Here is a 15,510-nt window from a genome sequence, read left to right on the forward strand (position 1 = left end):
GGAGGGTTTTTTCCTCTTTTTGCCAAGAAAAGACATTGGTTTCTTTCAGTGCTTCAGATATGTCACATCTAAAAGCTTTTGCATCATTTGCCAGAGTGGTTTGTACTACCCATGCTGTCCACCCCAGGAACAAAAGGATCTAATTGTAATCTGGTTTATGAGGGATTTCCTGAGGCAGAACATGTCAGTGTTATAGTAAATTCAGTCCTGGATGATCTTTATCCTGCCCCAAGCACTCTATGACAAAAATTGGTAAACAAATGTTGCCAGAAAAAGTTACCTGTTGTGGGTAAGGTGTTGTTCTGAGTTTTGCCTTCATTTTATTACTTTTGGGTTTGACTATTTTCCTTGTTTCCTGCGAGGTAGGTACTGAGTTTCTGCATGAAAACTGTGACTTGGAAATGGTAACCTGGTCCAGTGACAGCTGAAGTTCCTTATACTCAATATCTCTGCAAAAGAACAGTCCAATGAATTACATCCTCTAACCAGCCACACAAATCCAAAAGAGCTCCTGTAAAAACACATATTAGATTTCACAGTGTTTTAATTTTCATTCTTCCAAGATTTTTCCTGAGTCTGGGAATGTCAACAGGCAGGGAATCTTATGGTCTGACCTCATCCCCACACCAGTCTATCACAAACATTCTGACAAAATCAGAACACTGAGAACCACGTTAACGTCTTTGTTTCTGAACCCAAGCTGTGCCACCTTCTCTCAGCCCCCCATGGGCACCCTGAGGTTTGGAATCAGCAGATAGAAAGACACAGATCAATTAATTTTTCTCCTGCTCAGTCAGGAACTGGTCTCTGCCCTGGCTCTCACAATCAGCCCCAAGGAAGGGAAAACAAGAAATGTTCCTCTCCCGTCAGCATCGTGTGCTTGTAACTACACCATGTGAGGTGCAATGTTTTTTATCTTCTGATCACAGAATCACAGCATCATCAAGGCTGGAAAAGATTTTCAAGATCATCCAGTCCCACCTTATCCCAGCACCAACAGAATCACCCCTAATCCATGTCCCCAAGGGCCACATCCAGACACCTCTGGGACACTCCCACACACAGGGACTCCACCACCTCCCTGGGACACTTATTCCAAGGCCTGACTATTCTTTCAGAGAAAAAAAATAATTCTAATCTCCAACCTGAACCTGCCCTGGTGCAGTTTGAGGCCATTCCCTCTCCTCCTTTCCCTCGGGACATGGCAGCAGAGCCCGACCCCCCTCCCTGCCCCCTCCTGTCAGGGAGTTGGGGAGAGCAATGAGGTCCCCCCTGAGCCTCCTCTTCTCCAGATAAACCCCCCCAGCTCCCTCATAAGACATGATTTCTAGACCCATCCCCAGCTCCACTGCCCCTCCCTGCACACGATGAGGATTTATACAGCAGTGAGGAACATCCTTTTAGCTTATTGCACCTAAAAAGGGGGGATGTGAACAGAGAAAGGGGCTGTAACAGGCAAGCACAGAAAGATACAAAGAAAACCACAAGTATTTAACCAGTAATGAATCGATTACTGACGACATGGAATGGTACAAAGTATTTTGACTTACGTAAGGACATAATTGACACTCACTATGCAGTGAGGCCGTGACGAACGGCTGTTGTGCACAATGGTGGCATAGCTCTGCACCCACACCCAGCCTCCGTGCTTGGACAGCAGCCTGTAGTACTTGGTTGTGACTTGGCCTTTCACCAGCACTGTGAATACAATAATAACACACACCAAAAAAAATTAAAACAAAATAATTCCCGTTTCTTGGACTCGCGAGCGCTTCCTGGAAAGACTTATTCGCAAGGCAAGGGCTTTTTTTTCCTCCTTTGCTTCCCTGAAAACTCCTTCTCCTCCCACCAAACCCCCGCAAATGGATCTGTGCAGCTCCTTTATGTAGATTCATAATGTCACGTTATTATTTTCATGCAATATGTTGAAAACTCCTAAGGTTTGTCCTGCTTCTCTTCTGGCAAAAGAAAAGCTCAAGGCAGTAAAAGTATCTTGAAGGGGACACGGCAAGTTTGGAAGGAGCAGAGGAAATGGGCTTAAGTTAAGGTTCAAATGAGATATTAGGGAAAAAAACTTCCCCTTCAAGAATGGTCAGGGCTTGGAATAAGTGTCCCAGGGAGGTGGTGGAGTCCCTGTGTCTGGGAGTGTTCCAGAGGTGTCTGGATGTGGCCCTAGGAGACATGGATTGGGGATGATTGTGGTGGTGCTGGGTGAGACTGGATGGGACTGGATGATCCTGAAGGTCTCTTCCAGCCTTGATCCTGGGATTCTGTGATTTTTTTCCCAGTGTATTTGGAAGCCCTTCTGTCATTCATAGCTTGATAGATTGTTGTGTATTTTACGATGTATTTTATGCTATGATTGGTGTTTTTTTTTCCTCTGTGAGCTCTACATCTTGAAGGGTGATTTAAAAGGCTAAAATTAAAATGTTAACTGGTTGTGAAGCATCCAAATAAAGACAAAGACAGAGGTGAATCAGTTATCTGATATCTTTCACTACACATGTAATCCTCTCTAAACTATTTTGGATCCTCTGTGGACAAGGATGTTTTGACATGAGGCTGTGCTATAACAGGAGCTGTGCAACATCTCTAAACATTTGATCCAGCCACAAATATTTCTGGTTCAGTGCCAGGCATTTATCTAATGATTCACTAGAAGATGATGCCCAGCCTTCTAAGGTGATTCTTTTCTTGTGTGGCTCTGCATCATTCCTTCAGGAAACTCCCCCTTCTTACTCTTCCATACAATCACTTATTTATTGTAAATTAGGAAACCACGGGCTGAGCTCGCTGCACAAATTCTGTTCAAAAAAAGTGACCAATAGCAGCAATTCCTTTATATAATAAATGATTAAGAAATGGAATTACTGCTTGCAAATGCAGGGCTTGGACTAGACTGAACACAATAGCAAAGCTCAGTGTCATTTTGTGCTCTCCTTGCACATGTTTGGTGCAGGAACAGCTAAATTATAAGGAAGCTGAGAAGCAGCTTTCTCTTTCAGACAACTCTAGGAGAGCAAATCCCTGATAGAAAGGAAAATACTTGGCCTTACAATTTGTATTCATCGAGGATTTTTCTGTCAAGGAGAGCATTTAATATTAAACTGGGAACTAAAGAGTTAATAAGAGTTAAAGAGATAATATTTGGGGGGGTGATTGCTGTTTGGTAATTAATTATACTGCCAGCAGTCATTGCTGGGGTTGGCTTTTTTGGTTCAGTTGTTACATAAGGGAGTAGGGGGTTGTAATTTTAATACCAAACAGGGCCCACATTAATGTGAATAATGTGAATATTCTGATGTAAGACTGACAGAAATAGAAGTGCAAGGGGTTGTTGTTCTTGATAAAATGTCCTCTAAGTCAATTATAGAATCATAGATGGTTTGGGTTGGAAGGGACCTCAAAGATCATCCAATTCCTACCCCCTGCCATGGGCAGTGATGGAATCCCGTCCAACCTGGCCTTGGACACTTCCAGGGATCCAGGGGCAGCCACAGCTTCTCTGGGCAACCTGGGCCAGGGCCTCCCCACCCTCACAGGGAAATATTTCTTCTCAATATTTAATCCAAGCCTACCCTCTCTCAGTTTAAAACCATTTCCCCTTAATCTCTCATTATCTGCTCAGAAAAAGTCCCCCTCCTTTTCATAAGCCCTCTTAAGGTACTGGAAAGCCTCAGTGAGGTCTCCCCAAAGTCTGGAGTACATAAACCATCTCTTTGGACTTCTGACTCGCCCATCCATCCTCACAAGTGACAACATACATAAACTTTCTTCCAAATCCAGATAATCTCCCTTAGAAAATCAGGCTCTTAGAAAATGCCTGTAGACAGGTCATTCTGGACCTGTCATTTCAGGATAAGGTACCATTTGTTCAGGAAGCAACAAGATGAACAATAACATCTACAACTTCCTCCCGAGGGGCAGCTCCGACCTCTGCTCGCTGGGAGCAGGGACAGGAGCCAGGGAAGGGCTGGAGCTGGGACAGGGCAGGCTCAGGGTGGATCTCAGGACAAGGTTCTTCCCCCAGAGGGTGGTGGGCACTGCCCAGGCTCCCCAGGGCAGTGGGCACCGCTCCAAGGCTGCCAGAGCTCCAGGAGGGTTTGGACAATGCTCTGAGGGACAGGGGGGATTGTTGGGGTGTCCTGGGCAGGGCCAGGGCTTGGACTGGATGATCCTTGGGGGTCCCTTCTAACTCAGGATACTCTATGATTCTCTGATCTTGCAGGATATTCAAAACCCCACCCTCACTGGTATTAAGTCACTGTTATTTATGGCTTGAAGTCTCTCTCAGCTTTTTGCCCCATCCTTGATAGTGTCCTTCCTCACTCCTGCATTTCTACCTGGAATGCTCTGTGGGGTAGAAGTGTGCAGATGTGAGACATTTAAGACAATCATGAGGACTGTGTGTGTAAGCATGAAAACACACCCACAAAATATAAAGATGTAATCTTGAAGTGTAATTTATCACTCCAAGGTAAAGGTCCTGTAGCTGCTGCTTAAAAATTCAGTCTAACAGTGCCGAGTCTGTTCTAAAAAATATATCTTAATAATCAGCTGTATGCCATGGGTTCACTATTTCTTGTTTTTCTATTAATTGTGAATGATGTTCTATAGTTGTCCCACCCCTGGAAGTGTCCAAGGCCAGGCTGGAGCAACCTGAGACAGTAGAAGTTGTCCCTGCCCATGGCAGGAGGGTTAGAACTGGATGATCTCTAAGGTCCCTTCCAACCCAAGCCATTCTGTGATTCTGTGATTTTGTGATTCATTCCATAATCCAGATGGTCCCATTCCAGGAAATGATGCTTACACATTATCCCAGATCATCTAACAGATAGTTTTTGGCGTGTGGTCGAGGCTTTTCAGAACTAAGTCTTTGTGCTAGTTTAATGGGCACGTTTTCCTTGAGTTCAAAATGCCTTGCTACTCAGTCTGCTGAAAGAGAAATTAATGCTGTCACGGATCACTAGTTATAACAAAGTTCTTTCCTGTGCTTTGGGACTAGTTTTGGCTTCCTTTCTCTCTCACTGATACTTTTTTTCTAAATCCCTGTTTTAGCTCTGCAGTTAAGACAGTATTTTAAAAGATGTGAAAACCACTGAGGACTACAGTGTTCAGCTTTCCTTTGTAATTATATGGATAAACCAATGTTTCTCCTGGGATGGGGGAGGACTCCATGCCTCCTGCATTTTTAGCAATCTGGGGAAAGTCTGACCTTGGCTGGGGGACAGTAGCTGTGGTTCTGAGACAGTAAATGAGGTCATCTTCCATCTGGCTCTGTGTTAAATTGCCCTGTTTGATGCTGAATGGGAAACCTCAGAAATGGGAGCGAGGTCAATCCACTACCAAGACAGTCTGTGCAGGCTCAGACTTCTTGGTGGCCTCTGCTGCAACCCAACGGGGAGGATTCCGTGGCTTCAGCCTTGGCTCTGGGATGTGCCATTTGGAACTGGGTGTTCCACTGTTGTGGCTCCCTCCTGGTTTAGCAGAGGAGCTGAAAAAGGCACTGGGCTGGCTGGGCTGGTCCTTCTGGCCTGTCAGAGACGACTATTTTAAAAGGTTCCATCGGGCCCCCGGGCGTGTGGCTGGGAGTTCCCAGCCTGCCCTTCAGGATGCCACCAAGAGAAATGGGTTGCTTGGCTCCACGCTGGGAGCAGGTCCTGTTTTGTCTTCCCCTGGGCAGCGTGGGCAGGGGATGGTGCCCAGCAGACTCTGCAGTCCTTTGGACCTCTTAAAACCCAGTGCTGCTCTGCCAGGAGGTTTGGTTGCTGAGGGAGCAGCGACAGTGAAACTGTGCTCTGCTGCAACATAAGTTCTATAAATGCAAAGTTTGACTTCCAGGAGGCAGGAGAACTGTTTGGTGACGACACCAGCCGGGGCAGATGCCCTGCCAAGGGACAGAGATGTGAATCCTCTTAAAGTTTACGTGGGAAGAGCAATGATGTCACAACACGGGGGATGCACAGAATCCCCCTCACAGGTACAAGGGAAGGGATTTCTCTGAGGGCACAAAGATATTTTGTCTGGGCTGGAACAGCCTCTCCATCCCGTGTTTTAGAAAGCAAGATCCTCGTTATTTGTGTGGCCACACTTCCCTGGTTGCAGGGAACACTGTGGGTATTAATGGGGCTGCAGAAATAAATAACACCAGTTCAAAGGCCACGAGTGTTTTCATGTAGCTGGAAGCCAATCAAGAGTTTAAAACAGGAAACCCTGTTTGCTGCCAGCACACCTTAGGCAAACATCCACATCTCCACTTCCCTCTCAGCTTGATGTTCTTGTTACATCCCTTCTAACTTGTTCTCCTCACTGTTCCCTTTGTTTTATTCTCTGTGCTGCCTGACTTGGAGTTCAGTTGCTTTAGGTCTGCAGCTTGGGATAATTTTTTTTTTTCCCTCTCTGAAAAAGCAAATGATCACCCCAGTTTAGGGTTACTTTTTCTTCTCTTAATACCCTTATTAGGTGTAAGATGTTTCTCTCTGGCTTTCTTCATCAGATGACACTTCATCATCAGATTGCTTTAGAGAATGGTACCTCAAACCTGCCAACCTTCTGCTGTTCATGTTCCTAAGACATTTACTGATGGATTGTGGGGGAGCTCTAACCATGCTCCCCAGGGGGAGCTTGTACACTTTACATCTGTTTTAATAATTCCCATTACTTGGTATTCTAACAATGATCCTGCACTGTTGCCCAAGAATTTGCCATTGTTTTTTGCTTCTTGGGATTCATTTGCTTCGAAACTTTTCATAAACTCCTGCGCATGTCTCACATTTTTCTTCTGGTTTTAAACTTTACAATAACTTGTCTTTAATCTACAGAACTGCTCTTGGTTATTCTGTTTGGCTGAGGTCTGGGTTTGTTTTTTTTTCCTTGTGGAGGATGTGGTGGGTAATTCAGTAATGATTTGTCTCTTCATTTCAAACTCCAGGCATACACAGATCAAACTGGCAGCCAAAGTACAAATCTACCACGCACACAGAATTATCCATCACTCTGCTCTAAGGGGGAAAACTGTTTTTTTTCAGAGGTGATTGTGGCTACTGTGGTGTCCTCTCCACGCTGGTTGATAAAAGTATTTCAAACTGTCTTGTGAAAATAAGGAGGGATGTTTTGTGCAGGTCAACAGTCACCTCCAGATACAGATGGTAACTCTGCAAAGAGGATGATGCCCTGACAGGACTTTTCCATGTACCCTGGTCATTCTAGTTTTTAACTTTCAATGGCCCAGAGTATTCAGTAGTGTTTTGGTAAATATGACCTTGCTGTAAAGATCAGCTGGAACTTTCCCTGCCACCAACAGAACTCAGCACTTGGAATTTCAGTGCTGACTTGCCAAGCACCCTTACAACATCCTTCATATTCCAGATCCTCATGAATAGCAGATATTAATGTGAAGAATTGACTAGTTTCTCCTTCAGGAAGCCTAAAAGGAGGGTTTGACTCTGGCTGCTTCCAGCCTACAGGAGCAATCTGGAAAAAAATTCACTGCCATTGGTTTTTGGATGTCATCTTTGCATCGTATGGGTTGCAGCAGACTGAGCCAAATCCAGAGTTCAGCTATTCCCTCAATTTGCTTTTCAAATTAATGTGCTACTGAATGAACTAATTCCCAGATCCAGATGTTTGAAGATATGAGTGCTGTCTCTGTTGGAAGATGGGAAAATTATTAAATGCAATTATTTTTTTTTTCTGACAATCCATTCCCCAAACCTCATCCACATGCTAATAATGAATGTTCCTCTAAGGACTTTTTTGGGTTTGCATTCACTTCAAACACGGGATGATTATTACTAACATATTTCAGAGGAATGGGGAGCTGTTGTAGAGTTTTTATTTTAACAACAGAAGCTAGTAAAGTTCAGATTCTGCCCTCTCACTCCCTCACTTGCTCTTTTGGGGTTTTTTTTCCTCCAGCCATGCAGAACCAAGTCCAAATTTTCAAAAGAGCCCAGACCTCCTAAATACAAAGATAAAACTGGCCAGATAAGTATTTTTTTTTCAGAAGCAGGGCAGATTGAGTATTGAGCTTATTTGCAGAATTAATGGTTTCCTTAAGTGATAGCCAAGTACTTTTGAAAATCTGTCTCCAGTCAAGATTTGGAAAGTTTTTTTCTGCTTTTCATCATAGTGCTTTTTGTCTGCAGAACTTCTCACTCTACTCCATGTATTTCCTAGAAATGTGGAATCACAGAATGGTTTGGGCTGGAAGGAACCTTAGAGATCATCTCATTCCACCCTCTGCCACTGGCAGGGACACCTTCTACCAGCCCAAGTTGCTCCAAGCCCCATCCAACCTGGCCTTGGACACTTCCAGGGATCCAGGGGCAGCCACAGCTTCTCTGGACAACCTGTGCCAGGGCCTCCCCACCCTCACAGCCAACAATTTCTTCCCAATATCCCGTCTAACCCTACTCTCTGAAGCCATTCCCCCTTGTCCTGTCCCTCCAGCCCTTGGAAATAGTCTCTCTCCATCTTTCCTGGAGCCCCTTCAGGCCCTGCAAGGCCACAATCAGGTCACCCCAAAGCTTCTCTTCTCCAGGCTGAACAATCCCAGCTCTCCCAGCCTTTCCTCCCAGCAGAGCTGCTCCAGCCCTGGGATCCTCTTGGGGCCTGCTCTGGGCTTGCTCCAACAGGTCTAAGTCCTTGCTGTGCTTCCAGCCCCCACTCCCTGTACTTACACAGGTGATGAGCATATCGGAGGTGGAACACGTCACAGCCGTGGACATGGTGGTAGAGGGTTTTTTCTATCAGGTCTTGGGGTTCATATCCAGTTAATTCAGTGACCCTGGAAAAGGAACAATCCATAATAAACAAAAAGCTCCGGGAATATTCCATTTCATTTACCTAACATTCGACTGTGCCAACAAATCAGGTGCCTTAAAGCTGCGGGACAAAAATGTTAGTTTTGGAAACGGAATCCTCACCTTTATAAGAAAATAAACCCTCTCAACCCTGCCAAAGCAAGGTGCAGCTTTTCCCTGGTACACACAAGCAGGAAAAAGAGCTCTTTTACTTATTTCCACCTCGAGCTTTTTGCCATTACTGTGCAACACCTTTTGCATAAAGTTCTGGTCGAGGAGCTGTACACGAAACAATAAAACCACTCCGGTGGGCTGCTGAGACATTTCCATTTGCCTTTGCAAACATACAAGTGTAACATGTGTGTTAGTCCACAGGAGCTGTGATCATGGTTCTGTGAATTAATTCAGACTGGTGCCCAACAGCAGGAGGAAGCAGGAGCTTATTCCAGCTGGGAACGTGGAAACACAAGGAGGTGTGAAGACCACAAGGTAAAGGAAAGGAAGGCTGAAGCTTGACTTCAGAAAAACACCCTCAAGTGATGAGAAGTAGAAAAACTGGAGGAATTTGAAACAGCAAAGTCTCTGTAGATGTTAAAGAACCAGATGCACAGGTCAGACATTGGGTCAGGCCTGAAGAGTCAAACTTCATGTTTCAGAGAGTAAAATTGTTATTGCTGAGGATCTGCTGCACCAGCAGATGCAGCTGCTTGTTTAATTTCAGGACTTTTACTTAGGACTAGCTCTAGTCTAGGCCTGTGGACTGAAAGCTTTGTAACAGCTGGAGTGCCCTGGGCTTGCCCTTGGAGGTTGTCCTCCAGTTTGGACTGAAGGAATACAGTTTAAATGCCTAAGACCTCTCCATGGTATGAACTGCAGTGTTCTTTGGCTTCAAAAGGATGTCCCTGCTCTGAACTCAAGCACTGATGAGGATGCTCTGCACCAGAGACTAACACAGTAATATCCACAGAAATGAATACAGGCTCTCAAGCAACATTTGTCAATGGGGGATGCAGATAATGCAAATTTTTATTAGTTTTTTTGTTTCTTTTGTAACTATTATGCACCTTCTCTACTCTTACTCTGTCTCTAACCAGCCCTGGGGACCCCACAGAGACTGGGCACTTGACATTCTGCTTGGGGAAGTGCTGGGTGTTTGGATTCTTCTGAGGGAAATCAGAAAAACAACAACATAAAAATGCTTTTGAGTACTGATTTATTATAAATAGGGTAGAAATACATCCATACCTCCCTAGCTATGCCTTCCTCTGGTAAAGTTCTGCATGCCTTTGCCTCAGCCAGGGACTGTCAACGAGCAGTCAGCACGTGTGGTGTCTTTCTGCAGGAGGATATGGGAATTTTTGCCTGTGTTTCTCCTCTGCAGTGTGTTCTGGTCCCAAATTCTCACTTAACCCTACCAGCACCATGCTGGTGAAAGATCCTGCTCAGGTCCCAGTGCTCCTTCTGACTCCAGTGCAGTTGAAACGAGGGTGGCTTGGTGAGCTCAGAAGCAGCTCATCCAAACCCAAACAAGACACCACCAACCTAAGCCAGGTGTTCATTTTTCCAGAGGGCCCTGTCTCACTTTGAAGTTTTAAAAAGTTCGGGTCTGGATACAAACTCATCTGTTTTATTTCCTCAACACAAAATCCACCCCTCAACAGGGCACTGTAGGGAGCCTGGGCTCTCCAGGCTGTTCTTTGCACGTGACAGGGAGGAGGGTTTGCCCCAAGGATCAGTTTTGGCCTCTAGAATTCTTTAAAGCCTTATTAACCACACAGCAATGATCCTCTCAGGCACATGGTGTGACTCTTGGGGATGGTCCTGTGCAGGGTTAAGAGCTGGACTCCATGATCCTTCTCCAGTGCCCTCAATGAATGGACTTTTGGGTTTCATGTTATATCAGTGCCTAGAAAAGGTTATTGAGCTGCTCCTTCCCACTTTCACACTCTCTGCTGTGACTGTTACCTCTGAAGATCCAGCAACACTTTCCCTCGCGTGGATACCACCAGGACCAAGCCTGAAAACAGTTTAGTCTTATTCCCAACATGTCCCTGCTCTGAGCAAACAGAGCTTGGTTTGCTCAGCTGGGAGAGCAGGAGGTTTTGGCAGTGCTTAATACCCCCGATTGCCCCGTGTGTGGATGACACCCATCTGCTCTTTGGCAAACACAGCTCGGGGTCTCTCCTTGCTCCTGTCAACACCTCTGGTTGTTCTGGTTCCTTTGAAGACACTTATGTCTCCAGGCAGTTCCTCTCAGGCACATCATTTCCTTTTTTCTTTTTTTTCCCACATGCAAAGACATGTTGCTAAACCCCCTCGTGCTTCTCTGTAGCTGTTACATTAACTAACATGTGCCAAAAAAATAGGAATTATCCCAGAAACAAGAAGTTCTTTGTGTTTTAGCAGCTGATGGCCCACTGTCCCATGGACTCAGCACGGAGAAGGAACATGTTCCTGCATGGTTGGCTGCCATGCCAGACTTCCCCACTGTCTTGGATACAGATTCTTTGTCACTGCTGCACACAAATATAATCTCTGCTACTTGCAAATCCAGCCTGCCAGGGAAATATGGGACACAAGCTCCACAGGCAGGGATTTTTGAAGGATAATCATCTTGTCAATATTGTGTGTATTGGGCTTTTCCCCTCAGGTATCTTGAACTGCACTGCACAAAGTACCATTGTGTGTTACAAATTACTCTGCTTCAAAACCAGAGAAATCAATCATTTTAGTTCTGGTTCTGGGCTCTTCTCCTACGAGCTGAGTGAAGGCCCAGTTGTCTTTCCTCAGCAATAGCTGTTTTCCCCAAATTTTGTTTGTGAAGGCCGTGTTTCCATGCAGTAGAAAATGGAATTAATTGTCATGCCCACAACCCCATCAAGAGCACTGGTCTCATGGTTAAGGCACAGCAAAGTGCATGAGACTCTCTTTTCTTACTAATCTGTCAAAAGCTTTCTGGGTGACACCAGGAAGGCATTTGACTTCAGTGTTCCAGTCGTGGGGTGTTTTTTTCTGGTACACCCTCATTCCCTCTGCCAGCTTTGTACGTTAAAATCTGTGTCATTTAAGGTAAAAATGTGTCACTGCTCATGTGATGAAAACTCACTGCGAGAAGGCTTCAGACTCTCTGCAACCATAGGTAACTCCAGGTTAAATTGTCCAGGCTCCTATTTCTTGGCATTCAAGACAAAGCATGGTCTATCCAGCTGCCTGAAAGGCTTTGAAGACTCACATGGCCTTCGAGTTCCAGATCTATTTTGGCCTGCTTTATTTTTTCATGGATGTTTTGACGTGTTTGGAAACCGCCGTGGCTCGCGTTAACGCTCGACCTTGAAAACGTTTTGATGCTCGAAACGGAAGAGCTGCTTACCTGGAATCCAGGAATATCAGCTTTAAGTCCAAGCTTGCTCTGAACATAAACATGTTGCTGTGAAGCTTGATCTCGGTGATTGCACTGGGAGGTAAAGACTGACCTACAGCCACCAGCCCAACGATTTGGTAGCAGGAGTCGTACAGAGACATATCGAGCATGTACTGGCGGATCTTCAAGTAGCCACTGCAGTGGATCACCTGGAAGGGGAAGAAGACATAATTTCTGATGGCAAGGCAGCCAACAACTCATTTTCAATGATTTCATAAAGCCACACACCCTTAAAATACTAAATTCTGCTTAGTCTGTTAAAGCTTTGGTGTTGCGGTGGATTCATAAGTGGAGATCCAAACACAGTAAACACAAAATCTGTGTTTACTGCCCACATGATTAATCCAGTATTAAAGCACATGCTCTTGGGGGACTATCTAACTGATTTCTAGTTAATACTTTCTTGTAGATACAGACAGAACTCATGTTCATTGATAAAAAATCTGAAAGCTGCTTTTTTGCAACAACTATCTCTCACACACACATAAAAACATTTACATTCCAAGGAGTTATTCTGGTAAAAACCAAACACTTTAAAAATCCAGTGCATATTAATGCATCCCATTTATAAGGCTTGACTGCTGTATGTGTAAATGCACAAGAAATGAGTTTTAAGTTCTCTGGTCAAGTTCAGATGATATTCTCCTGACACACGCCCAAGCCCTGAGATCAGATTTCGGAATCCCTGTGTACAATTCCTAATCACAGAGGTGATAATGTCAGTGTTAGGCTGTAAAAATTCACGATGTCAGCTAAAGAGAAGGGGAAAATGTAACCTGGGGACTCTTCCAGAACATAAGATGGAGTTAATGTAGTGCTGGTGCTTGGAAATCATTGGTGCTCCTGGCAATTTTCTACTGCAAGCATCAGGAATACACATGCATCCTTTAGCTTAATTTATCTATTTGTTTGACTTTTAACTGTGTCTAATGGAAAGAAATTAATTTACTGTATTTACTATTCCTGAACAACCCATTAAACCTGTAAATAGGCTCCTCCTGTATAACCTTCCTTCCTCCTTTCCAATCACTAAGCGATTAATATATTTAGCAAAAGTACAATAAAAAGAAAAACTTCTTTAAGATCTCTCAATAAATCTGAATCCCCAGATCATTTAGTCCATGAGTTTTTCCTGTGCTTCACCTTATAAGGTGATTTTTTAAAAAATTAAGTCCTGACTCTGAGTACAGTCAAAGGGAATAAATTTAGGCCAACAGCTCTCTAGATAAATGAATCCTTTAATGTTTTACTGTGCAAACTTGTCATAGAGAGCAAAAGAAGGTGATGTCTCTGACTAGAAGAGGTAAATGGGAATTAAAATACAGAGATACCACCACTACAAGCTCTACTCTTTTACCTGATTTCACATTCAGCTCTGGGACAGGATCATTTTTGCTGGGAAGCAGCTGAGCAAACAGGGTTCATGTAATGAAGAATTATCAGTCCAACCAGGTAGGTAAATAAACAGACATATGGCTGCACTTTGAACACATTCCTTTAAGGAGCTCTGCTTCTCTTGCAAGCTTTCCTTTTTGGTTTGGAATAACTCAAACAAAAAGAATGCTCACCAGGCTGCATGTGAATTACCTTCCCTGATGGAGATAGAATTATTCTGTGTGGCTCCAAGAGCAGCAAACACACACTGCAAAGCTCAGGATGAAAACTACCTGCAAAGCTGACAATAAAAACTACCTGAGGGGCAGCTGCTCTCCTAAAACCTCAGCATTCGCTGTGGCCTCTGATTTCATGTCATAAAGAGAAAAAATAATACCAACAGCGACATTTCCAAACAGACTTAGTGGTTTAGTACAATTCAGCCCTGGGGTGATGGCCCTGGTTGTTTGGAATAACATTCATGTGGAGGCCAACGAGGTGACTTGTGCAACTGGGTGGCGGCTCAGCCAGAGGCTGAGGGATGTGGAAAGGCTCCAAATTCCTGTGTCTGGGTTCCTGCCTCACCTGCCTCCAGTTCCACAGGGGAATAAGACCTAGCTGTGTGCTCTCCTTGCAGCTCCGTGGCTGGGCTCCAGCTCATTCCCCAGCCTGGAAGAGCAGGGATCAAGACGTGGGAATGTGCCACAGAGCAAACTCCAGCTCGCTGTGAGAGGGTTTAGACTTGCATTACTAAGGGGATCTGCAATCAGGAGCGGGATTTTTTGGATCTTTACTGATTCTTGTCATCACAGATTTCACTCTCAGCTACATATATGTAAAAAAAGCAAACAAACACAACGAAATAAATAAACTTGTTGACTGTTGAACAACTGAGGGGTGGAACAAAAAGTTTATATACATTACCTTGTATCCACTGCACGTCAATCCTGCATTCCTCTTGGCTAGGACACACTTCATCCTCAGGAAAAATGATCTCTCAATTTCGTATTCTGAAAGGATAAACCACACTGCTTATTTATTACTGGGGATTTCCAAACTGCCCATAACATCCCCCTCGATGAGTTCACTGAGGTGTTTATGTCTCAGCCTCAGCCCTTCTGCTTCCCCACTCCATCTCTGCCCTCAGGATTTATTTTCACCTTTGTGTTAGAATTCCCTGTGAAAGTTGGACAAGTCAACATGATAATGCCTCCAAAATTCTGGTTTTGCCACCCTTCACAAGGCAATCACCTTGTTTTTGAACACCTAATACCAGTCCCTGTTGGTAAAGGGAAGGAGGAGTGTAAATGAAGATACTCTCCAAAATTATAAAAGGGAAGGAAGACAATTCAGTGAGTTTGGAATAAATTGAGTGTACGTAGCTGGTCATGCCCAGACCTTCTGGCCTCCATATGCAGCGTTATTACCTGTTTCACTGACTTCCAAAACCATTTTGGTAAGTTATTTTTAAACTAATAGCTTAATGGATAACCTCCAGAAATATTTTAGTATTTTTTATAGCTCAGGTACACATATATTTTCTGCTAGGAATATGTTAATATTATCTTTAATATTAATTATTCCCCTTAATAGTTCAGACACCATAAATAGTTCTGACTTTTTTTTTTTACTGAAAATGCAGTTTGGCAGAACACAACTATATAAAGACAAGAAAGAACTCATCTGGTACATCTGTGAGCAGGAAAATCGGGGAAGCAGAAGAGTTCCCAGCTTTGTTGCAGTGTGTGTTTCCTCCTAACTCCCCATAAAGTTTCCACTGTCATCACCTGGAGCCTTGCTGTGATTTAACTGCTCGGTTGTATTCCTGATTTTTGTGCATCCATCACCCAGTGAACCCCCTCTTAGCCACACACCTGCACTGGTTTGAGCCTCACACCACTACCTGGAAAC

At 44.3% G+C, this 15,510-nt stretch overlaps 1 protein-coding gene across 1 annotated transcript in view; it reads right to left on the minus strand.

Annotated features, from left to right (window-relative positions):
* Positions 1-15,510, minus strand: part of SIM2 (SIM bHLH transcription factor 2) — a 53,008-nt gene that overhangs the window by 9,335 nt on the left and 28,163 nt on the right. Inside the window, exons 5-9 of the mRNA XM_018085717.2 lie at positions 14,524-14,609; positions 12,175-12,374; positions 8,682-8,788; positions 1,551-1,698; positions 281-449 (exon numbers count right to left, since the gene is read on the minus strand). Coding sequence (XP_017941206.1) covers positions 281-449; positions 1,551-1,698; positions 8,682-8,788; positions 12,175-12,374; positions 14,524-14,609 — 710 coding nt within the window. The remainder of the gene's footprint in view (positions 1-280; positions 450-1,550; positions 1,699-8,681; positions 8,789-12,174; positions 12,375-14,523; positions 14,610-15,510) is intronic.

Source organism: Manacus vitellinus, unplaced genomic scaffold (genome assembly GCF_001715985.3).
Source record: "Manacus vitellinus isolate BGI_N305 unplaced genomic scaffold, ASM171598v3 scaffold_86_pilon, whole genome shotgun sequence".
NCBI classification, from domain to species: Eukaryota; Metazoa; Chordata; class Aves; order Passeriformes; family Pipridae; genus Manacus; species Manacus vitellinus.